The sequence below is a fragment of the Coenobita brevimanus genome, chromosome 112 (genome assembly GCF_032717465.1).
Source record: "Coenobita brevimanus isolate Jiangsu-jjx chromosome 112, ASM3271746v2, whole genome shotgun sequence".
NCBI classification, from domain to species: domain Eukaryota; kingdom Metazoa; phylum Arthropoda; class Malacostraca; order Decapoda; family Coenobitidae; genus Coenobita; species Coenobita brevimanus.
Genome location: NC_137065.1, coordinates 17,629,043 through 17,655,783, shown reverse-complemented (window position 1 = coordinate 17,655,783; position 26,741 = coordinate 17,629,043). Strand labels below are relative to the sequence as shown.

Sequence of the window (26,741 nt, the reverse complement as noted above, 5' to 3'; positions counted from 1 at the left end):
TTGTACTAATCATTCCACGTTTGCACTCATAGTGGAACAAATTTAAAAAAAAAAATTCAGGAGTGACTGTTTATATTACCAGACATTTGTGTACACTGAACGAAGTTAGTATGTATATACCATTTGCCCCACCCCACTGCTGGGAAAGGAAGCTCTGCCCTCTTCCACGATGGCACAGGGCATCTCGTGAGGACAGAGTCAGTTGGAGATGGGCATCCTCGAGAGATGGATGTAGCACAGAGCAGTGCAACCCAGCAGATCATCTAGTCTTCTTGCAGTTCTGTGTCTCCACCCTCAACGTTGGTTCAGGACAGTGTGGCCCCAGCAGTGATCAGTGGAGGTCACCCTTGGTGCCTTGGCCCAGCAGCGAACCACCCAGGCTCCTCACAGTTCTATGACTCCACATCTCTCCATTTACTAGTATTTTCTTTCTGTCTTCTAGATTTAAGAGTGTTACGTAGCTTGAGTGCGTGAGTGAGCGAATTTACATGTCTTATGTTTCATTGCAGTAACCATTTATTTTGTTGTAATTAATGAATTTAGATTTCCTTCTTTTAAACTCGTTTAAATGTAAAAATGTGTACTTTTCAAAATTATTCATACCGATACTTAATTTACTTGGTCCCAGTCCGCACAAACTTTTCTTGATATTAATCATGACTGGAGATTAAGCCAGTTCTCTCATATTAATTCACAACATAACCGTTCGCGCAAGCTAGGAGAGGCGAAAGCAAGAGCCTGGCTTAGTATTACTAAGTTCCTGGGTGAATTATTCATTGTCAGGGGCAGGTTCTTTCTTTACAGGCCGACAGTGCTTACTAATTCATAACCAGTGATTATTCCTTGTTGCATACTGTTTGAAGAGAAAGTTTATAAATTTCGTTTTCAGAGATTCGGCAACGGAAGCCAAAAAAAAGTAGAACTTAAGAATTATTTCCATAACTAAAAAAAAAAAAAAAAAAAAAATTACCACCCGTCTTTTGACACATGACATTCCACCCATTTTTCCTTCACCAGCACAGCAACACTACAATATCTGTCTACACATCCCTGCCAAAATACTGTATACCTGCAGTCCTTCCTAACAATCTTCCCAGCTGACCCTCTCCTGAACCCGTTTTCCTGTAGGCAACATATATTCACCTGCCTCTTACTCAGAGTCTCCACCACTTTCCCTCCTCTACCCTTCAAACTACCCACACTCCACGATGCCATTCTGTACCTCTTAGGTGATTTGGTTTCCACTGGTGTGCATTTGCTTTTGTTTTTTTTTTTAAGTCATGTCAGAAAAAAAAAAGGATACAGACCACAAGCCCCACCCACCTGCACAGTTCCAGGTATAAACAGGGGATCAGGGACTCACAGGCCACCACCCATTGCCAGTGGCTGTGGCAATCGCCTCGGGGAACCCTGCCAGGATGGCTACAGGGACACTTTACAAGTATGCCTTGGCACTGTAACTGCCTCGCCATTATGCATCCGGTCACTGAGCAGCCTCCTGAGATGCTACTCCCAGGTTCAGGCCCCTCTCTATTTAGGCAGAAACAGCAGCCTGGGAATCTCAGTGTCCTATACCGTCTGGCAGAGATCCAAGCCCCATTATATCCTGGTCCAAAAGTGTGCTGACAGAGCCAGCACCACGCCTCATCTCAGGTCCTCAACTAGGTAGCGAAGGCAAAGTTTCCTGGATACATGCCATTGCTGGTGCCAATCTCTGTGATATACTGTAGTAGGGTACGTTTGATGGTATGTAAAGTGCATGTAGAGTATGGTATACGATAGAGAAAAGCGTTTTGGGGAGCAACTGGCCTACTGAGCATGTTCATATCACACTAAGAAAAGATCAGCAAAGGGGGATAGACAGGATACACAGAGAACTTGTGAAACGGAAGCTCCAGCTCTCCATACCACCAGCATTTCACTCCTCCTCAGGAGTACTGTCCTGATCGACTGATGCTACAGAATACTCCCTTCATCCTACAGTGTACTCCCTTCAATAAAAATAATAATTACAATAAAATCAGTAACACTAATAACCACAACACTACTATTACTACTACTACCACTACTGCTACTACTACTGCTACTACTACTACTTACTGTATTATTATTATTATTACTACTATAGTAATATGAAATATGCATCTACACGAGTGGAGTAGACTGTAGCACCAGTCGAGCAGGGCAGTACTCCCAAGGTGGATGGAAAGCTGATGACAGGGAGTGCTGGAGCTCCCGTTTCATCAGCCCTCAGGACTAGTTCCTGACCATCCCCCTTTGCTGAACTTTTTCAATGACTCAGTTACACAGAGAGTAGGCCAGCATGCTCTCCAGTACAAATTTCTCTATCTGCACCAAACTACATGTACAGTACACACTACACTTCCTATTCAAAATTTAACTCAAAATGGCGTCTCTTTACCAAGCCTCGGAGTCCCCAGGGGGGAGGACCATAAATGCCCCCACCATCCGCCCCTCTCCCGGTGATGACTCGAGGTGCCTGGAACCACTGTCTGACTCTCTTCTTCTTCATTTCTGCAACATTCGCGGCCTATCCTCTAACTTTCGCTCTATTGAGCACCACCTCTCCTCCTCTAAACCTCACCTTCTTTTTCTAACTGAGACTCAGCTGTCTGAGGCAACTGACAGCAAACCCTTTTCTGTATCCTCCTACTTTCTCTATACTCATTTCAAAGCCAAAGGTGGCTGTTGTGTATAAATATGCAACGACTTATCTTGCTCTCGTGTTCCTGAACTCGATTCTTCTGAATTCTCTACACTCTGGCTTCGGCTTTCCTGTCATTCTCTGACTAAATATATCTGTGCTGTTTACTTATCCCCTAATTCTACTGACTATCAAAAATTCTTCGACTATCTTACTTCTACGATGGAACACATTCTATCCATTTCTCCTTTCTCTGAAATCTCCATTCTAGGAGATTTCAATGTTCATCACCACCTTTGGCTCTCCTCTCCTTTCACGGATCCACCTGGTGAACAAGCCTACATCTTTTCTATCCTTAATGACCTAGAGCAGCTTGTACAGCACCCTACCCATATCCCTGACCGCCTTGGAGAGAGCTCCAACATACTTGACCTCTTCCTCACAACTAATCCTTCTGCTTACTCTGTTAATCTTTTCTCTCCGTTGGGCTCCTCCGATCACAACCTTATTACCTTAACCTGTCCTATCACTCCAGTACGGCCTGTGGACCCTCCAGGGAAACGTCGTCTGTGGCATTTTGGAGCCGCGGACTGGGAGGCCCTCAGGCAGTACTTCTTTGATTTTCCCTGGAATGATTATTGCCTCCATGGCCGTGAGCCATCTGAATGTGCCTTGCGCATTACGGAGGTTATTCTCTCGGGCATGGAAACATACTTTCCTTTCTCATATCCTTTGACTAACGCAAGAAAGCCTTGGTTTAATCACGCTTGTTCTAATGCTGTCCGCAACAAGGAGAGGGCCTACAAAAGGTACCGGAGCCAACCCACCCCTGAATCACATTATCTTTATGTTTCTGCCCGGAATCGTGCTAAGTCTGTTCTTCGCTCTACTAAAAATAATTTCATCCATACTAAATGCTCTCAACTCTCCAACTCGAATTCTTCCCGCTCCTTCTGGCACCTTGCCAAAAATCTTTCTAACAACTTTACCTCATCATCCTTCCCTCCTCTTTTCTACTCTGATGGTTCTGTAGCTATTTCTTCTACTGATAAAGCAGATCTCATCGCACAGACTTTCTCCTCCAATTCCACCTTAGACGATTCCGGTGCTGTTCCTCCATCACTTCCCACCTCTGACTTCCTCATGGCTGACATTAAAATTTCTTCAATTGATGTATTTTCTGCCATCACTGGCCTCAGTACTAACAAGGCATATGGGCCTGATGGGGTCCCTCCTGTTGTTCTCAAGAACTGTGCTTCTGTGCTTACACCCTGCCTAGGCAAACTCTTTCGCCTTTGTCTGTCAACTTGTACCTTTCCTTCTTGCTGGAAGTTTGCTCTCATTCAGCCAGTCCCAAAGAAGGGTGACCACTCCCAACCCTCCAACTATCGTCCAATTGCTTTAACGTCCTGTATTTCAAAAGTTTTCAAGTCAATTCTCAATAGAAAAATTTTAAGGCATCTTTCCTATCACAACCTTCTTTCCAATCGTCAGTACGGGTTCCGTCAGGGACGCTTCACTGGCGATCTTCTCACCTACCTTTCAGACTCCTGGTCATCCTCCTTTCGGGACTTTGGCGAAAGCTTTGCCATTGCACTTGACATCTCAAAGGCTTTCGATCGAGTCTGGCATAAATCTTTAATTTCCAAACTGCCCTCCTACGGTTTCTATCCTTCTATCTGTGCCTTCATCGCTAGCTTCCTTTCTGGTCGTTCTATAGCCGCTGTTGTAGACGACCATCGTTCTTCTCCTAGATCTATCAACAGTTGTGTTCCTCAGGGCTCTGTCCTATCACCAACTCTCTTCCTTTTATTCATCAATGATCTTCTAAGCTGTACATCTAACCCTATCCACTCATATGCTGATGACTCCACCCTTCACCTTTCCATTCGGTTCCCGCAACGCCCATCTCAACAGTTGCTTCAACAAACAAGGGATGAGGCTATGGCACACCTAATGTCTGACTTGGCTCGTATCTCTGACTGGGGTAAAAATAATATGGTTGTTTTTAATGCATCTAAGACAGTTCCTACACCTATCAACCCGACAAAATCTTCCACAGGTATACCCACTAATGATTAATAATATTCAGCTTAATCCTGCATCATCCTTGAACATGCTTGGGGTTTCATTTACTCGGGACTTATCTTGGAAAGATCATATTACATCTCTTGTAAAATCTGCTTCCAAGAGATTGGGTGTGCTAAGCCGACTCTGCTCTTTCTTTACCCCTGTACAATTGTTGACTCTATACAGGGGTTTTATCCGCCCCTGTGTGGAGTACAACTCTCATGTGTGGGGAGGCTCCCCACATACAGCTCTTCTCAATAGGGTGGAGTCAAAGGCTTTTCGTCTCATTAACTCTCCTCCTCTTACCGACTCCCTTCAACCTCTGTCTCTTCCCCGCACTGTTGCATCTTTATCTCTTTTCTATCGCTACTTTAATGGTCACTGCTCCTCTGAACTGTCTGCTTGCATTCCTCCACCTCTACGACGGGCGCGTAGCACCCGTCTGGCAGCAAACTCTCATCCCTTTTCTGTCCAACTCTCTAATGCAAGAGTTAACCGTGACTCCCAGTCTTTCATTTATGCAACAGGTCAGCTCTGGAACTGTCTCCCTCTGTCTGTATTTCCTGCTGCCTATGATCTCCAGTCTTTCAAACGCAGTGTGTCCAGGCATCTCAAAATGATCGGATCTTGAATTTGGCTCTGTATTGTATTTTGTTTTTCTCTTGGAGGGAACTGTTACTGCGGGCTCATGGCCTTTGGTTCCTTTCTCCTCTCATAAAAAAAAAAAAAAAGCAAGAATGTATGTTTGGCTTTTTCAGCTTCATTTGTCTCTTTTGGGGGGCAACAGTTATTCTCAGTTTTTGATTATGTCAGGTGCAGGTAAGGGGATGGATCCATTATGATGTGGCAGGGGTAAACCAGATCTGCTGTCGGGCCCTGCTGCGGAAGTCGCTGATTCCACTGCGCAGTTGACCCTCGTGCGGTGTGGTGTGGTAAGGATGTGTCCCTTCTCCCCTTGGGGCTAAGACATGAGTAATTGTGTGTGTGTGTGTGTGTGTGTGTGTGTGTTGATGAGTAAATTGGGATTGTGTCGTCCTGTCTCAGCTACCTCCCTTTCTTTGGGGGAAGCAGCTTAGGTATATAGTATATACAGTAGATCGACATGTCATGTTTTGCTTAAGAGATGATGGGGAATATTGGTGCTCTGTTCTTGCATAGCACGTTATTTTTTTCGTTTTACAAGGCCATATTTCGTCTCTGGAACAAGGCCTGGTACCAGTGGAAGGTAATTTTCATGAGAGATTCAAAATGGTATGATACGCCACGACTGGTTCAATAACTCAAGAAAACTGAGTTTGGGGACTCCTTCACCAGAGAATTTTGTTTACAGTTTGTGGCAGGCGTTTCATACACCAAATTTCGGCTGATGTATAGTGTTCTTCTTCGTTTTGATTGCTCAAGCAACAACATGATGATGGTGATGATGATGATGATGATCATAATGAGTTAACGAAACGTAGCCAACACCTAACCTAACTTCTTTCTCCTGCAGGCGTTAGAGATGTACGGCAAATCAAGTGTTAGCAACAATTTCACCATCTGCAACTGCCTGTGGTTCACCCTAGGGGCATTTATGCAACAGGGCACCGATCTATGTCCAAGGTAAGAGACAACTGCATAATGTTGATACGCATACCATACTGATTATTATTATTATAGTTTATTTACTATCTGGTCTGTCATAGATATTAATGGAAATACTCGATAATTACAGATGATAAGAACCGTATTCACGTACATTAAGGAAGTTTCCCAACACTTCTTCCCAATATTACACCATATTACCCTCTTCTGTGTCACTGAAATCGCTCAGTGATCGCCATACTTAGCCTAAATAGCATTCAGATATTAACCAGCAGTATCCAAAAATAAATCGCCTAGAAGAGGTATTAGGGAGCTTTCTTAACCGACAAGAATACGGGTTTAAGGCTAACAAAACCTTGGCAAAAACCAGCAAGAAATACAGGATACTGACACACACTCCACACAAGCAAGCCGGTAGGCGACAGTCTAATTGGACCAAGCTTTGTCAGCAATCGGAAGTGAGTTTTTACACTAAGAGTAATTGCTGTATGGAGGTACCTCAGTGCAACATTCCACCCAAGAATCATGATCCTGGCATAATAATCTTCAGAGCCTTAGCATTCTGCGCGAGTGAGGTAATTTTAGTGCTTCTCATATTTTCTGCATTTGACCTTTGACCCCTGACCTGGCGGATATAGGTCATGCATGTACGAAGCAAACTTGTACTCATTAACGTCTATAACCATGCAAAGTTTCATTCGATTCCATCCACTCTTTGTGGAGCTAGGGAACTTGAAATTCGCGGAGTGGCTCACCATAGTTACAATTTCTGGGTGATGCTGCGAGCGACTGGAGGAGAGTTTCAACACTAAATGTCATTTTTGTATGGAGGTAGCCCAGTGCATCGTTCTAGCCAAGAATCATGGCTCTGGCTTTATAATCTTCAGAGCGTTAGCATTTCACCCTGGCATAGTCGTGATTTTAGCTATTTTCACCATTTTTCACATTTGATGACCTTTGACCCCTGACCTGACCAATGTAGCACATACATGTACATTTGAAAGTTGTAGTGCTAGCCAATGTCTATAAGCAGGCATGTTTTCAGTCAATTCCATTGAGCCGCTGCGGAACTAGGGGTGCATTTTGAAAATCGGTACTGATTGTTAGGGACACTGAGGCCAATGTTCGCAGGGTTCCAACTCAAATACTTAAGGAGAAAGGGAGGAAAAATGGCCTGCACTCATCTGACTGGGATTGACCTCAAAGAAGTTAGAGTTTTCTACATCCATTATTAATGCTTCTACAGCTCAAAACGTGAAAAGTACAAAAAAAGAGGGTTTTCGGCCACTGCTAGGCAACAAGTAGTTGCTAGGAACCCAAACCTTGCGGCAGACACAATTAGGTTATAGGCTGGTCATTGTGTCCAAGTTTGGTTGGGCTCGGTTAATTGTGAAGGGTAAAATGCGTGCCACAATTAAACAAGACAGAAAGAATACAAGAAAGAAGGAGGCCAGCATGAGGCTGGCCAGTAGAATACCAGTAGCGGAATACCAGATAACGGCAGATGACAAGGAATTATAGAAGTTTAAAAACAGAGAGAGAGAGAGAGAGAGAACATGACTCAATGGGAAGAGAGAGAGAGAAAGAGAGAATGTGCGTGTGTGTGTGTGTGTGTGTGTGTGTGTGTGTGTGTGTGTGTGTGTGTGTGTGTGTGTTCTTACCTACCTAATTGTTCTTACCTAATTGTATCTTTACAGGAATGAGTCAAGCTCGTACTGTCCCGTGTCTTAAACCACATTTATCGTACATATCCTTAAATTTGTGAATTGTTTTCACACACACTATTTAATTCGGTAGTACATTCCATTGATCAATTGCTCTGTTTGGGAAACTGAATTTCCTTACGTCTTTATCACCTCTCTTCTTATGCAGTTTTTTGCAGTGTCCTCTTGCTGATGCTTCTCCATATGTTAAGTAATCATTTATGTCTATTTTCTACTTCCCTGATATGCACTTATATAACATTATCATGTCACCTCTTTTCCTTCTCTCCTGTAGTGTTGGTAGATTCAGTTTATTTAGTCTTTCTTCGTAGCTTAGGTCCCTTAAGCTTGGTATCCATCTTGTAGCGGCCCTTTAAACTTTTTCAATCTTGTTTATGTGTTTTTTGAGATGAGGACTCCAGACTACTGATGCATATTCCAGGGTTGGTCTAATGAATGATGTTATTATCCTTCTTAGCATGTCTTCATTTATGTATGTGAATGCTATTCTCATATTTGCAAGCAGTGTATACATGTTCCGTACCTTCTCGCTGATGTGGTCAGCTGGAGATAGTCTGTTATTCATAATCACACCTAGGTCCTTCTCTCTTTCTGATGTGTATAGGGTTTTATTTCCTAACTTATAATCCCAATTAGGTCTTTTTCAACTTTTACCAAACTTGATTACATGACACTTGTCCACATTGAATTCCATTTGCCATGTATTAATCCATTCATGAAGTTTATTAAATTCTTCTTGTAGCTCTTTACAAGAGTCTGTGTTAGTAATTCTCCTTTGTATTTTTGCATCATCTGCAAACATATTCAGATAGCTCTCATTTCCAGTGTTACTGTTTATATCATTTATATACACTAAAAACATGATTGGTGCCAGCACTGAACCCTGTGGTACTCCACTAGTCACTTCTTTCCATGATGAGTAGTTTCCTCTTAGTACTGTTCTCATTTCTCTTTTTATGAGAAAATCTTGCATCCAACAAAACAGTTCTTGTGTGTGTGTGTGTGTGTGTGTGTGTGTGTGTGTGTGTGTGTGTGTGTGTGTGTGTGTGTGTGTGTGTGTGTGTGTGTGTGTGTGTGTGTGTGTGTGTTACTTTGTTCAGATGAAGCTTTTTTTTTTCTTCATACCGTATTGTACAGACCACTATAAATCCTAACTCTCTCTCTCTCTCTCTCTCTCTCTCTCTCTCTCTCTCTCTCTCTCTCTCTCTCTCTCTCTGAGACACTGTTCTGTGTCTGCTGCTGAAAGCCAGGATAAAGTAAAGAAAATTCAATGTATTTCAGTTAAAAGGTGAAAGTGATCATTACGGTGACCGTTTTATAGCTGATGATTTTTTAATAGTTTGTCATTGCTATCTACGAACGATTATTTTATGCTCAGGAGTGACCATTTGAATTGGAAGAGTGATGTATTACCTTTATTAATCTCTCCATTACTAAACGTCTGAAGGTCTTTATTAATTTTCTTATTTATTTATTAAATTGTGATTGTTATATATTAATTATTTGCGAATAAAATTGACTAATCGTTTCACCATGTCATCGTAGCAAAATCAATGCACCTCATGAAACTCTCAGTCGGGAAGGTCTAGAAGACAAGAATTAAACTAAACATTCTTGAGTCAGATGACAGCATTTTAATTTACTAATGTTTCCCTCACAAGATTATGTTTAAATTATAACAGACCTCTGCCAGTGAAGAACATAATGAAGACTTCGAAACTCCTGAATTTTGAAAGATCTCTTTACATCCTGATATATTTGTCTGGTGGTAACAGCAGAATGCGTCAACCTAGTGAAGTGGTTATTCCCTCCAGTCCCATAGCAGCTTACCGTCTTATTTATTATTATAGTAATCCCTCCACTTTTCGATGTAATAGAGCCAAAAGCATGTCCGGAAAGTGGTCCCGTCCAGATAGTGGGCCCCTCCCTCCAGGCCTTGTGCTTATGGACCCTAACCTACCCTGACCCAGAAAAACACCTATACAACTCCCTCTGGACATGCATAGCACCTATTTAAGACCCAAATCACACCAATAAGGGACATAAAAGACTGAAATAAATGCAAAACAACCAGAGAATGAAGTTTTAGACGTGAGTTTGTACAATATTAAACATTCTGGGTACTTACAAGTCCCTGGCTCCTGGACTGGTACTTATGGACCCTAACCTAGCCTAACTCAGAAAAACACCTACCTGCTGCACATGCATAGCGCCTAAGACCCTATTCACACCAATAAGGGATATAAAAGAGTGAAATGAGGTTTTAGAGGTAAGTATGGAAAATATAGTACAATATGAAACATTTTGGGTACTTACAACAAGTCCCTGGCCATCTGGATGAATAATCCGCCTCCTCTCAGACTCTGACAGTAAAAAGGAGTACCTGAAGCACCTGCAGTACACTGTACATGAAGTCTTGCACCGAACTTAGTCATTTGCACTCAGAATTCCATTCTCTTAACACTGTGCACTCTAGTCTTACTTGCGCTCCATTGCACCTTAATTAAATAAGTGTTGCACCCTGCACTTAAGTCTTTGCACTCATAAATCCATTTTCTTAACATTACACACTGTAGTCTAATTTGCGCTCCATTGAACGTCAATAAAATCAGTGTTGCACTCTGCACTTTAGTCTTTGCACTCACAGTTCTAATTTCTTATCACTACGCATTTTTTTCTTCACTGCACAACACTGTAAATTCCCATGTGGTCTAGTGGAGAGCTCTTGTCGTTTAATCATTGTTAGAGTCTGAGAGTAGCTGAAGTAGGTGGCCTAGGGGTGCGTAGGTGGGTCGTGGTGATGAACTACCCACTGCAGACGACTTTGAAGAAAGGCACAAACTCACGTCCAGTGGTGACTCCTCCGTGCCTGATGTGCTGGGCTGTAGCTTGGAGGATGAGGACCTGTCTTGGGGAGGCAATGGTGTGCAGCCAGGGCCGGACACAGCAGGGGTCACGGGTCTGAAAAAGCTGCCAGTGGTTGATTGACGCAAGGAATAACGATTTTGGCGATTAATGATGCGCTGCCTGAAAGCGCGCACTTCCTCCACAAGTCCCAAGGGCCCCATCTCCCTGTCACGGTCTGGGTGTTCCAGGTAATCGAAAATGAACTCTACGTGTTCCTGGAGTGAGCTCAGCTAGGGGATGGCTGGAGTAGTGTCATGCTAAGAGGAGTCCGCATCATTGTTGTCGTCCTCATCGGAATCTTCAAGCTGGGTACTGACACCTGCAACTGAAGATGCGATCTTGATATCAGACATGGTCTGATCCCCAGGATGGCCCTCGTCGTTATCCAACCACTCACACACTTCGTCCACATCAATATCGTCGCCATGCGCACGTAGATGTGCATGGAAGTCATCCATGTTAAAACCTAGGAAATCGTGCTGAACATCCATTCCGAGAAGTAGACGAGACCAACCATTTTCTAGAGTCTTGACAGGGACTTCCTTCCATGCACTGGCCCAGTTGTAGATTGCAGACTTGATGTTGTAGCAACAAAGATTTTCCAAAGTCCGCTGGCCTTGCATGTCCTGTCCCTCCCTGCGCTCATCCTCGTCCTCGAGAACAACCATCGCCTCGTCCAGGAACTTCCGTCGGTACAGCCTTTTCGTTGCCATGATCACTCCTTGATCCATTGGTTGGATGAGAGCAGTCATATTAGGTGGAGAAACATGCACCTAATGCGGCCATTCTCAGCCACCAAGTCCTTGTTGCACGGGTGAGCAGGTGCATTGTCAAGGAGAAGGAGGGCCTTTACCTGGTCGTGCGGGATTCCCAGTGTCTTTGTCTGGTAATGGATGACCTCCTTGACAAAATGGCGGTGGAACCAGTCTTTGAAGATGTGGGCAGGCAGGACATCCATCACCCCACGAAGACACTGAGGCTGCTTTGCACGGCCAACAATAATGGGCTTAAGCCGGTGCATGCCGTTAGCACTGGCACAACACAAAGCAGATATCCATTGCTTAGAGAGCTTGCAGCCAGGTACACTTTTCTCTGTCTCCTCGGCTAGAATGTTCGTTGGCAAAGAGCGATAGAATAAACCAGTTTCATCAGCATTGTAGACTTGACCAAGAGTCAGGCCCTACGTGTCGATCAAGCGCTTCATCTTGTGCTGAAACTCCTCTACTCCATCCTCGTTGGCATCCAAAGCTTCGCCATGGGCCTTATGGTTGGTAAGGCCATGTCGTAACTTGAACGCGAAGAGCCAACCCTCGGATGCCTTAAAGTCTGGGGTGTTGTGAAGCCTTGCAAACTCAGCAGCAGCCTTCAGCTCCGTGCCATGCACCAGCACACCAGCAGCACGTTGCTGTCGATACCAAATCAACGTGGATTGGTCGACTTCAGCATACCAGGGAGTAAACATCATCTTCCTCTCCATGTTGCGTTTGTTCTTCAACGAGAAGTCAGCCGTGTACTGCATGAGTTTGTCGCGGGATCTCTTGATATCAAACAAAGTAGATCAGGCCAGGTTGATCTCACGGAGGATGCGTGAGGTTGACCATCAAGAGTTCACCTTGTCCAATTTCTCCCTCTTCTTCTCCGGAGTCAAAACCACTCTCTTCCTCTTCTCAGGCAGTGGGGCCATCATCACACACACTAACAAGAGGCAGGAGAGCACTAGCAGAGCCTGCAGCAGGTAGGCCACCACCACAAAAGCGAGCACATGGGCGGCCATGATGACGAGCTTGCACTCACAACAAGAGACGTGTGGTAAGTGGGGAGGATGCATGGGTGCTCTAGCGGATGACAGTGGAACTATGCACCAAAACTCAGCTGATCCGTGCCGTGCGCCAAGCTCAAATTATAGGGGGGAAAAAGTTAGATTTTTAATTTTTATTTTTTTTCCTATTTATGGGCCATTTTGGGAATATTGGATCCCTGGACCAAAATATCCTGTAAGTGGGGATGTCCAGAAAGTGAGCATCCAGATAGTATGGAGATTACTTATTATTTTTTTCTTATCGTACTCCCATAAGATGAATATATGCAATTTTACTTCGGTAACTCGCGATGAAGGGGTTAATGAAGAGTATGCTTGTGCCATACCTCTCTGATACAGATTTGCCATGAAACTGCAGAGGAATAGGTATCGTTAACCCCTTAACCGCGGGGCGTCACTTTCGTGATGCTCGGGCGCAATGGATCATGCCGCGGGGCATCAATTTTGTAATTCTGTGTTATTTTGAATTATCCCGGGCTTTCGAGTGGTGGCTTGTATCATCTATCAGTACTGCCAATGTCCAACACTAGTCAGCACTCCAAATCTCATCTGTACTCCCATCCATTGTTGACATTTTAGTGATTTTCCCCCCTTCCTGAGTGGTCGGCCTTCCGCCCCTCCGTTGCCCTCTCCTCTCACCTCCCCGGCCGCGCTATGCTAAGCAAATCTCCCCTGGATTTTTCACAGATTTCATCCATTGAAATAAGCCCTATGCCCTATACTAATACAAAATAATATATACCAAAAAAAAATAAGGCAAGTGATAGTGGTATATACCAGGAATTGGCTAATTATCACCTGACAACACCTCACATGGATTCATTCGCTACATTACCACGGTAATTTCCCCTTTGAATTATGCCTTGTAATCTATTTCTGTAATAAAAATATATATCAGAAAGGAAGGGAGAAGCCTAAGTGACATTTACATTCACCTGGAACTACCTATTTCTTTATGTATTGCCGAGATTTTCTACCAATAATTTATTAGTATGTAAGTTAGCAGTCGTCATCCTCATTGTCACTGTCAACCCTTGCCTTCTCAGATAAGCCGCTGCATTTAGTTCCTTGTCCTCCGCTGTGGTCAAAACATGTCACACTCGTGCCCCGCCATTTCTGCCGCTTCCGCGCCCATTGCAAAGGGCCCCGTGACCTCTACACCCAGAAAAACTCGTGAGGGAAGCAGGAAAGGACTAAGTGACTCTGCAGTGAAACGTGAACTAGCGGAATTGTCATTAGTGATGATGGATAGTGATTTTGACCCTTCGGGGGATTCGTGTGATGAGCCAGGTGAGGAAATCATGCCAGAAAGTATTAATATGAGTGCTTCAGTGTCCAAAGTTATCCCTAGCCCCAAGGGAAAGGAGCCGTCAGTGCAGCAAGGGAAGGAATTTGGGAAGGGAGTGAAAAGGCGGCATGTTAGCCCAGGAACAATGGCCCCGCGTGACCCAGCCCACCATGAGTCCTGAGTTGATTCACCTCCCCGTTCCCCAAGCCCCACTTCACTCATTTCTTCCTCTTCTTCTGCTGAATTATCTCCGGAGTCTTCGTCGTCGGAGTCATCACCAGCATCAACAGTGAAGGCAGGCCGAAGAGGAAGAGGTAAATCCCTGACCCGTAAAAGTAGAGTTGCTACTAGAGTAAGGGCTGCTAGTGCTGTATGGCAACCCAGGATCAGTGCAAGTGACCTTGAACGTGGTAAATCTCCCTCACGGCCACCCACCACCCTCACCCACCACCCATGCTGGGAGTGCAGGAGCTGTATGTGTTCTTCACCCTCATGCTTCTCATGTCACACTCAAAGAAGCATGAGTTGGAAGAATACTGGTCCATGGACCCCTTACTACCCTCACCCACCTTCAATAAGTATATGGCCAGAGATCGCTTCCAGAACATCATGGGAAACCTGCACTTTGCCGACAAGGATGTACCTTCCCAAACCGACCCACTCTGGAAGATCCGGCAGATTCTGAGCAGAATGAAGGATAAGTTTATGTCATTCTTCCACCCCTTTCAGAAGGTTGTCACTGACGAATCCTTGGTTTTGGTCAGAGGACGTCTTCGGTTTGTGCAGTACATTCCAAGCAAACGCCATTGCTTTGGAATCAAGTTCTTTTTACTGTGTGGCTGTAAGACGGGGTACATCCTTGACTTCGTCATTTATTCAGCCAGCACTGTCGATCTGGATAAAACACACCCCCTTGGCTTCTCAGGCTGTGTAGTGAAAGTGCTCCTTGAAAGGTATTTTGGTGGGAATCATGTGCTGTATACAGACAACTATTATACAGCACCGAAACTTGCCAAATACCTTTCAGAGCACGGCATTGGCTCCTGCGGCACTGTCAAAAGTAATCGTGCCCATTTCCCTAAATTCCAAGAGGCAGGAACCTCGCAGCGAGGAGACTTGCACCTACGCAAGTCTGAGAAGATGCTGGCAATACGGTGGCATGACAAGAGGGTCGTGCACATGCTCACCACCGTACATAAGGGGGAAATGACAGACAGTGAGAAGGTCGACCGTAGGACCGGCGAACCTGTGATGAAACCTGATGCTGTGTTAGACTACAATATTAACATGCGGCTGGTGGACAAGTCTGACATGATGATTGGTGAGATCGACTGCCTCAGAAAGAATACTAGGTGGTACAGGAAAGTTTCTCTGCATCTCATAGACATGACGATGCTGAACGCCTTCATCCTGTACAAGATGAAGGTCAAGCCACCTAAGTCTTTCTCCCTGAGGTTGTTCACCAGAACTTGTGTTCAGCAGCTGCTGGAAAGATATGGTAGGGTGACAGCAGCAACTCCAAGGCGCCATCCAGTAACACTTCCCGACAGACTTGAGCAGAGGGCATACGTGGATCGGCTCAGACTGGTGCAAATGCCTGCCACAGGCAAGAGGAAGGCTGCGATCCACAGGTGTCAGGTGTGTGCACATACCACCCAACGCACACCTGAGCACAAACGCACCTGTTGGCAGTGCGCTGAGTGCCAGGTTCCCCTCTGTGTTACCTGCTTCTTTGATTACCACAGTCAGAAGCAGTTCTAAATGTGCAAGTGGGAAAGATAAGTAATGTGTAAATAATGTGTAAATAGCAAGTGAAAGCAATGGATGTTCAGTACATATGACTGAACAGTGTATTATAGTTTTATCTTACTGAAAGTGACAGCGAATAACATAGTGTAAGTAAAATAGAAGGGTAAATATTGAAAATACAATAGAAAATGTAAATAGTTCATTCATTCATTCATTGCCAGACGCCATGTATCCCAGACGGGGTGGCCAAGGGCTTAGAGTTAATTGTTTTACAGGGAGGGGCACTAATCCTCCACCAACCCCACTTAAAATAGAAGGGTAAATATTGAAAATACAATAGAAAATGTAAATAGTAATGTAAGTAATTAGTAATATAAGAATATAAGTACAAATACTTGATGTTATAACAGTGAAAGTGAATCCGTGGCTCTCTCTGTTTTTTCTATCTATCTATCTATAGCCCAACGCCCTAATCCCGCAAAGGGTGGCCGCAGACAAAACGCCTCCAAGTCACTCTGTCACCCACCATTTGACTCCCCTCCCCCCAACTCACCCCCCCCCTCCCTCATATACCTCTCAACTCCATCCCTCCACCTCATCCTCGGTCTACCCCTCCCTCTCCCTCCCTCCACCTCACCTACATACACCCTCTTAGTCAGTCTTTCATTCTCCATTCTCTCCACATGTCCAAACCACCTCAGTGTATTTCTCCTAATCTTTTCAACCACATCCACATCTACCCCACAACGTTCCTTCACTTCTTCATTCGTCAACCTGTCCCTCCACGTCACTCCACATGCTCCTCTCAAGTAACTCATTTCCACTGCTCTCACTCTTGACTTGTTCCCCTCTTGCAAGGTCCACGCCTCGCTTCCATACATCAGGGTAGGGATCACAATACCATCATGCAGTGACTTCTTAACTTCCATACTCACCTCCCTATTTCTCATCACTGCTTTCAGTGTACCAACAACCATTCTTCCCTGCTGTACCCTTTCACGTACTTCATCCCCCAAAGTTCCATCCTTACTCATCACACTACCCAAGTACTTGAATGCACTCACAGTCTCCATATCCTCACCATCCAACCTCACTGCACACTCTGTGACTTCATTCCTCTCAAACACCATAACTTTACTTTTGTTTACATTAACTTTCAGCTTCCTCCTCCTACACACTGTCCCAAATTCATTCACCAAACCTTGCAACTCCCATTCATCTTCACTCAACAATACTGTATCATCAGCAAACAGCAATACCGGAAGCTTCCAAATCTCACCCTCATTCATTAGGGCCACCCCCACATCCACTGCCCTACCTTGCACCTCCTTTACAACCCCATCCATATATATATTAAACAGCCACGGAGACATCACACAACCCTGTTTCAGTCCCACATTGAGATCAAAGAACTCACTCAGCTCACCATCCACTCGCACCGTAGCCCTAGCTCCCTCGTACATACTCTTCACAGCACTCAACAATTTCCCCTCCACTCCATATATTCTCAATACCTTCCACATACCTTGCCTATCTATTCGGTCATAAGCTTTCTCCAAGTCCATGAAGGCAGCATACACTTTCCTTCCCTTCTCTAGATACTTCTCCACTAAACATCTTAGAACAAATATCTGATCTACACACCCTTTTCCCTTCCTAAATCCCCCTTGTTCTTCTCCAACTAGCTCCTCTGTCATATGCCTAACCCTATCAATGAGTATTCTGCCATATATTTTACCAGTCACACTAAGAAGGCAAATACCCCTATGGTTACCACATACTTCTCTCTCCCCTTTTCCTTTGTACAGAGGAACAATTATACCTGATTTCCAGTCCTCTGGAACCCTTCCCTCTTCCCAAGCCAATCTACACAACTTCCATATCCACTCCACAACAATCTCACCCCCATACCTAAGCATTTCACCACACACTCCATCAATTCCCGGGGCCTTTCCCAGCTTAATCTTCTTCATCGCTTCCACTACTTCCGACCTACTGATCTCTTCCTCCCTCCTCTCATCTCTTCTTCTCCCAACCATTCTCCAACCACTTATACTCACACTGCTCTCACTCTCTACATTCAACAAATCCTCAAAGTGCTCCTTCCATCTCCTCAATTTCTCTCTCTTCTCCACCAACAATCTATTATTCCTATCTTTCACTCCCCTACTATTTCCCCTTTCACACTGCCTTACTTTCTTTACCTCCTTCCAAAACAATTTCTTACTCTCTTTCCATTTCACACTCAGATTCCTCCCAAACTCTTCATCCACTTTCTTCTTACTCTCCTTCACCAGTCTCTTAACCTCCCTTCTCCTGCTCACATATACCTCTCTCTTCTCTCTCTCATCTTCTCCCCTACCTCTACTCGCCAACCATTCACCATATGCCTTTTTCTTTTGTCCCACAGCTCGTTTCACCTCATCATTCCACCATGCTGTCCCTTGCACACCCTTGCATCTCCTCCTCACTCCACAAACCGCCTCACACGCTGCGCTTATCTCTTCCGTGAATATCTTACATACGTCTTCCACCCCTTCCATCTGCTCTAGCTCATACCTTCCCAATCTTTCTTCCACTATGCTCTTATACTCTGTCCTTTTCTCACTATCTTGCAATTTCTCCACTCTTCTCACAGGAGCTGCTTCCTCCTGTCTTCCCCTTCGTCTCCTCAACCACTTTCTTTGCAGCTCTACCTTGGCCATCACTAAGTGATGGTCCGAGACTCCATTCCCACACCCTCTCCACACCCTTGCATCCAACACTTGTCTTCTCATTCGCTCATCCACACACACATAGTCTATCATTGCCTTTCGTCTAACAAGTTCACCATCCATCCTCCTCATTACTCTCCATGTATACCGGTGGATCATCTTATGACGAAAGTAGGTGTTGGCTATTGCCAACCCCTTACCAGCACAGATGTCCACCAAAGCACTACCATTCCCATCTACTTGAGCTGGCACACCCCACTGACCAACCACTCCATCCACTCGTACATTCCCAACTTTGCCATTCATGTCTCCAATCAACAGCACTCTCTCGCTCCTCTCAAACTTGTCCATACATGCTTCTACTCTCGCCCAAAACTCATCTTTCACTCTTGCCACTCGATCCTCTGTTGGAGCATACACACATACAATCGCCCATGCTTGTATACCTACTTTCATCCTCACCCATACAATCCTTGCACCCACTGTTCCATACTCTCTTATATTCTCCTTCCACTTCTTGCTTATCATCAGACATACTGTACTCCCTCTCTTGCCCTCTCATTCTCACTGACTCCCGCACATATACCTACACCGTATTCCCATTCTCTCATCCTTTCACCTCTCCATTTAGTTTCAGTCAATCCACATATATCCACTTTTGCATCCTCAAGCACCTGGACAATCTCTCTCTCTTTCACTCCATCATTCACTCCTCTCATTAACGTCCATAACCATGCAAAGTTTCATTCGATTCCATCCACTCTTTGTGGAGCTAGGGAACTTGAAATTCGCGGAGTGGCTCACCATAGTTACAATTTCTGGGTGATGCTGCGAGCGACTGGAGGAGAGTTTCAACACTAAATGTCATTTTTGTATGGAGGTAGCCCAGTGAATCGTTCTAGCCAAGAATCATGGCTCTGGCTTTATAATCTTCAGAGCGTTAGCATTTCACCTTGGCATAGTCGTGATTTTAGCTATTTTCACCATTTTTCACATTTGATGACCATTGACCCCTGACCTGACCAATGTACCACATACATGTACAGTTGAAAGTTGTAGTGCTAGCCAATGTCTATAAGCAGGCAAATTTTCAGTCAATTCCATTGAGCCGCTGCGGAACTAGGGGTGCATTTTGAAAATCGGTAATGATTGTTAGGGACACTGAGGCCAATGTTCGCAGGGTTGCCACTCAAAAACTTAAGGAGAAAGGGAGGAAAAATGGCCTGCACTCATCTGACTGGGAATGACCTCAAAGAAGTTAGAGTTTTCTACATCCATTATTAATGCTTCTACAGCTCAAAACGTGAAAAGTACAAAAAAAGAGGGTTTTCGGCCACTGCTAGGCACCCAAACCTTGCGGCAGACACAATTAGGTTATAGGCTGGTCATTGTGTCCAAGTTTGGTTGGGCTCGGTTAATTGTGAAGGGTAAAAAGCGTGTCACAATTAAACAAGACAGAAAGAATACAAGAAAGAAGGAGGCCAGCATGAGGCTGGCCAGTAGAAAACCAGTAGCGGAATACCAGATAACGGCAGATAACAAGGAATTATAGAAGTTTAAAAACAGAGAGAGAAAGAGAGAGAGAGAGAACATGACTCAATGGGAAGAGAGAGAGAGAAAGAGAGAATGTGCGTGTGTGTGTGTGTGTGTGTGTGTGTGTGTGTGTGTGTGTGTGTGTGTGTGTGTGTTCTTACCTACCTAATTGTTCTTACCTAATTGTATCTTTACAGGAATGAGTCAAGTTCGTACTGTCCCGTGTCTTAAACCACATTTATCGTACATATCCTTAAATTTGTGAATTGTTTTCACACACACTATTTAACTCGGTAGTACATTCCATTGATCAATTGCTCTGTTTGGGAAACTGAATTTCCTTACGTCTTTATCACCTCTCTTCTTATGCAGTTTTTTGCAGTGTACTCTTGCTGATGCTTCTCCATATGTTAAGTAATCATTTATGTCTATTTTCTACTTCCCTGATATGCACTTATATAGCATTATCATGTCACCTCTTTTCCTTCTCTCCTGTAGTGTTGGTAGATTCAGTTTATTTAGTCTTTCTTCGTAGCTTAGGTCCCTTAAGCTTGGTATCCATCTTGTAGCGGCCCTTTAAACTTTCTCAATCTTATTTATGTGTTTTTTGAGATGAGGACTCCAGACTACTGATGCATATTCCAGGGTTGGTCTAATGAATGATGTTATTATCCTTCTTAGCTTGTCTTCATTTATGTATGTGAATGCTATTCTCATATTTGCAAGCAGTGTATACATGTTCCGTACCATCTCGCTGATGTGGTCAGCTGGAGATAGTCTGTTATTCATAATCACACCTAGGTCCTTCTCTCTTTCTGATGTGTATAGGGTTTTATTTCCTAACTTATAATCCCAATTAGGTCTTTTTCAACTTTTACCAAACTTGATTACATGACACTTGTCCACATTGAATTCCATTTGCCATGTATTAATCCATTCATGAAGTTTATTAAATTCTTCTTGTAGCTCTTTACAAGAGTCTGTGTTAGTAATTCTCCTTTGTATTTTTGCATCATCTGCAAACATATTCAGATAGCTCTCATTTCCAGTGTTACTGTTTATATCATTTATATACACTAAAAACATGATTGGTGCCAGCACTGAACCCTGTGGTACTCCACTAGTCACTTCTTTCCATGATGAGTAGTTTCCTCTTAGTACTGTTCTCATTTCTCTTTTTATGAGAAAATCTTGCATCCAACAAAACAGTTCTTGTGTGTGTGTGTGTGTGTGTGTGTGTGTGTGTGTGTGTGTGTGTGTGTGTGTGTGTGTTACTTTGTTCAGATGAGGCTTTTTTTTTTCTTCATACCGTATTGTACAGCCCACTATAAATCCTAACTCTCTCTCTCTCTCTCTCTCTCTCTCTCTCTCTCTCTCTCTCTCTCTCTCTGAGACACTGTTCTGTGTCTGCTGCTGAAAGCCAGGATAAAGTAAAGAAAATTCAATGTATTTCAGTTAAAAGGTGAAAGTGATCATTACGGTGACCGTTTTATAGCTGATGATTTTTTAATAGTTTGTCATTTCTATCTACGAGCGATTATTTTATGCTCAGGAGTGACCATTTGAATTGGAAGAGTGATGTATTACCTTTATTAATCTCTCCATTACTAAACGTCTGAAGGTCTTTATTAATTTTCTTATTTATTTATTAAATTGTGATTGTTATATATTAATTATTTGCGAATAAAATTGACTAATCGTTTCACCATGTCATCGTAGCAAAATCAATGCACCTCATGAAACTCTCAGTCGGGAAGGTCTAGAAGACAAGAATTAAACTAAACATTCTTGAGTCAGATGACAGCATTTTAATTTACTAATGTTTCCCTCACAAGATTATGTTTAAATTATAATAGACCTCTGCCAGTGAAGAACATAATGAAGACTTCGAAACTCCTGAATTTTGACAGATCTCTTTACATCCTGATATATTTGTCTGGTGGTAGCAGCAGAATGCGTCAACCTAGTGAAGTGGTTATTCCCTCCAGTCCCATAGCAGCTTACCGTCTTATTTATTATTATAGTAATCCCTCCACTTTTCGATGTAATAGAGCCAAAAGCATGTCCGGAAAGTGGTCCCGTCCAGATAGTGGGCCCCTCCCTCCAGGCCTTGTGCTTATGGACCCTAACCTACCCTGACCCAGAAAAACACCTATACAACTCCCTCTGGACATGCATAGCACCTATTTAAGACCCAAATCACACCAATAAGGGACATAAAAGACTGAAATAAATGCAAAACAACCAGAGAATGAAGTTTTAGACGTGAGATTGTACAATATTAAACATTCTGGGTACTTACAAGTCCCTGGCTCCTGGACTGGTACTTATGGACCCTAACCTAGCCTAACTCAGAAAAACACCTACCTGCTGCACATGCATAGCGCCTAAGACCCTATTCACACCAATAAGGGATATAAAAGAGTGAAATGAGGTTTTAGAGGTAAGTATGGAAAATATAGTACAATATGAAACATTTTGGGTACTTACAACAAGTCCCTGGCCATCTGGATGAATAATCCGCCTACTCTCAGACTCTGACAGTAAAAAGGAGTACCTGAAGCACCTGCAGTACACTGTACATGAAGTCTTGCACCGAACTTAGTCATTTGCACTCAGAATTCCATTCTCTTAACACTGTGCACTCTAGTCTTACTTGCGCTCCATTGCACCTTAATTAAATAAGTGTTGCACCCTGCACTTAAGTCTTTGCACTCATAAATCCATTTTCTTAACATTACACACTGTAGTCTAATTTGCGCTCCATTGAACGTCAATAAAATCAGTGTTGCACTCTGCACTTTAGTCTATGCACTCACAGTTCTAATTTCTTAACACTACGCATTTTTTTCTTCACTGCAAAACACTGTAAATTCCCATGTGGTCTAGTGGAGAGCTCTTGTCGTTTAATCATTGTTAGAGTCTGAGAGTAGCTGAAGTAGGTGGCCTAGGGGTGCGTAGGTGGGTCGTGGTGATGGACTACCCACTGCAGACGACTTTCAAGACAGGCACAAACTCACGTCCAGTGGTGACTCCTCCGTGCCTGATGTGCTGGGCTGTAGCTTGGAGGATGAGGACCTGTCTTGGGGAGGCAATGGTGTGGAGCCAGGGCCGGACACAGCAGGGATCACGGGTTTGAAAAAGCTGCCAGTGGTTGATTAACGCAAGGAATAACGATTTTGGCGATTAATGATGCGCTGCCTGAAAGCGCGCACTTCCTCCACAAGTCCCAAGGGCCCCATCTCCCTGTCACGGTCTGGGTGTTCCAGGTAATCGAAAATGAACTCTACGTGTTCCTGGAGTGAGCTCAGCTAGGGGATGGCTGGAGTAGTGTCATGCTGAGAGGAGTCCGCATCATCGTTGTCGTCCTCATCGGAATCTTCAAGCTGGGTACTGACACCTGCAACTGAAGATGCGATCTTGATATCAGACATGGTCTGATCCCCAGGATGGCCCTCGTCGTTATCCAACCACTCACACACTTCGTCCACATCAACATCGTCGCCATGCGCACGTAGATGTGCATGGAAGTCATCCATGTTAAAACCTAGGAAATCGTGCTGAACATCCATTCCGAGAAGCAGACGAGACCAACCATTTTCTAGAGTCTTGAAAGGGACTTCTTTCCAAGCACTGGCCCAGTTGTAGATTGCAGACTTAATGTTGTAGCAACAAAGATTTTCCAAAGTCCGCTGGCCTTGCATGTCCTGTTCCTCCCTGCGCTCATCCTCGTCCTCGAGAACAACCATCGCCTCGTCCAGGAACTTCCGTCGGTACAGCCTTTTTGTTGCCATAATCACTCCTTGATCCATTGGTTGGATGAGAGCAGTCATATTAGGTGGAGAAACATGCACCTAATGCGGCCATTCTCAGCCACCAAGTCCTTGTTGCATGGGTGAGCAGGTGCATTGTCAAGGAGAAGGAGGGCCTTTACCTGGTCGTGCGGGATTCCCAGTGTCTTTGTCTGGTAATGGATGACCTCCTTGACAAAATGGCGGTGGAACCAGTCTTTGAAGATGTGGGCAGGCAGGACATCCATCACCCCACGAAGACACTGAGGCTGCTTTGCACGGCCAACAATAATGGGCTTAAGCCGGTGCATGCCGTTAGCACTGGCACAACACAAAGCAGATATCCATTGCTTAGAGAGCTTGCGGCCAGGTACACGCTTCTCTGTCTCCTCGGCTAGAATGTTCGTTGGCAAAGAGCGATAGAATAAACCAGTTTCATCAGCATTGTAGACTTGACCAAGAGTCAGGCCCTACGTGTCGATCAAGCGCTTCATCTTGTGCTGAAACTCCTCTACTCCATCCTCGTTGGCATCCAAAGCTTCGCCATGGGCCTTATGGTTGGTAAGGCCATGTCGTAACTTGAACGCGAAGAGCCAACCCTCGGATGCCTTAAAGTCTGGGGTGTTGTGAAGCCTTGCAAACCCAGCAGCAGCCTTCAGCTCCGTGCCATGCACCAGCACACCAGCAGCACGTTGCTGTCGATACCAAATCAACGTGGATTGGTCGACTTCAGCATACCAGGGAGTAAACATCATCTTCCTCTCCATGTTGCGTTTGTTCTTCAACGAGAAGTCAGCCGTGTACTGCATGAGTTTGTCGCGGGATCTCTTGATATCAAACAAAGTAGATCAGGCCAGGTTGATCTCATGGAGGATGCGTGAGGTTGACCATCCCAGTTCAAATGTCCAATATCTAGCTCTTCTTCTCCGGAGTCAAAACCACTCTCTTCCTCTTCTCAGGCAGTGGGGCCATCATCACACACACTAACAAGAGGCAGGAGAGCACTAGCAGAGCCTGCAGCAGGTAGGCCACCACCACAAAAGCGAGCACATGGGCGGCCATGATGACGAGCTTGCACTCACAACAAGAGACGTGTGGTAAGTGGGGAGGATGCATGGGTGCTCTAGCGGATGACAGTGGAACTATGCACCAAAACTCAGCTGATCCGTGCCGTGCGCCAAGCTCAAATTATAGGGGGGAAAAAGTTAGATTTTTAATTTTTTTTTTTTTTTTGCTATTTATGGGCCATTTTGGGAATATTGGATCCCTGGACCAAAATATCCTGTAAGTGGGGATGTCCAGAAAGCGAGCGTCCAGATAGTATGGAGATTACTTATTATTTTTTTCTTATCGTACTCCCATAAGATGAATATATGCAATTTTACTTCGGTAACTCGCGATGAAGGGGTTAATGAAGAGTATGCTTGTGCCATACCTCTCTGATACAGATTTGCCATGAAACTGCAGAGGAATAGGTATCGTTAACCCCTTAACCGCGGGGCGTCACTTTCGTGATGCTCGGGCGCAATGGATCATGCCGCGGGGCATCAATTTTGTAATTCTGTGTTATTTTGAATTATCCCGGGCTTTCGAGTGGTGGCTTGTATCATCTATCAGTACTGCCAATGTCCAACACTAGTCAGCACTCCAAATCTCATCTGTACTCCCATCCATTGTTGACATTTTAGTGATTTTCCCCCCTTCCTGACTCCTCTCCCTACCTCCCTCCATTACCCTCTCCTCTCACCTCCCCGGCCGCGCTATGCTAAGCAAATCTCCCCTGGGTTTTTCACAGATTTCATCCATTGAAATAAGCCCTATGCCCTATACTAATACAAAATAATATATATCAAAAAAAAAATAAGGTAAGTGATAGTGGTATATACCAGGAATTGGCTAATTATCACCTGACAACACCTCACATGGATTCATTCGCTACATTACCACGGTAATTTCCCCTTTGAATTATGCCTTGTAATCTATTTCTGTAATAAAAATATATATCAGAAAGGAAGGGAGAAGCCTAAGTGACATTTACATTCACCTGGAACTACCTATTTCTTTATGTATTGCCGAGATTTTCTACCAATAACTTATTAGCATGTAAGTTAGCAGCCGTCATCCTCATTGTCACTGTCAACCCTTGCCTTCTCAGATAAGCCGCTGCATTTAGTTCCTTGTCCTCTGCTGTGGTCAAAACATGTCACACTCGTGCCCCGCCATTTCTGCCGCTTCTGCGCCCATTGCAAAGGGCCCCGTGACCTCTACACCCAGAAAAACTCGTGAGGGAAGCAGGAAAGGACTAAGTGACTCTGCAGTGAAACGTGAACTAGCGGAATTGTCATTAGTGATGATGGATAGTGATTTTGACCCTTCGGGGGATTCGTGTGATGAGCCAGGTGAGGAAATCATGCCAGAAAGTACTAGTATGAGTGCTTCAGTGTCCAAAGTTATCCCTAGCCCCAAGGGAAAGGAGCCGTTAGTGCAGCAAGGGAAGGAATTTGGGAAGGGAGTGAAAAGGCGGCATGTTAGCCCAGGAACAATGGCCCCGCGTGACCCAGCCCACCATGAGTCCTGAGTTGATTCACCTCCCCGTTCCCCAAGCCCCACTTCACTCATTTCTTCCTCATCTTCTGCTGAATTATCTCCGGAGTCTTCGTCGTCGGAGTCACCACCAGCATCAACAGTGAAGGCAGGCCGAAGAGGAAGAGGTAAATCCCTGACCCGTAAAAGTAGAGTTGCTACTAGAGTAAGGGCTGCTAGTGCTGTATGGCAACCCAGGATCAGTGCAAGTGACCTTGAACGTGGTAAATCTCCCTCACGGCCACCCACCACCCTCACCCACCACCCATGCTGGGAGTGCAGGAGCTGTATGTGTTCTTCACCCTCATGCTTCT

General features: G+C 44.5%; 1 protein-coding gene across 1 annotated transcript in view; it reads left to right on the top strand.

Moving 5' to 3' along the window:
- Positions 1 to 26,741, top strand: part of LOC145418128 (glutamate receptor 1-like) — a 722,099-nt gene that overhangs the window by 556,240 nt on the left and 139,118 nt on the right. Inside the window, exon 14 of the mRNA XM_080286652.1 lies at positions 6,228 to 6,337. Coding sequence (XP_080142778.1) covers positions 6,228 to 6,337 — 110 coding nt within the window. The remainder of the gene's footprint in view (positions 1 to 6,227; positions 6,338 to 26,741) is intronic.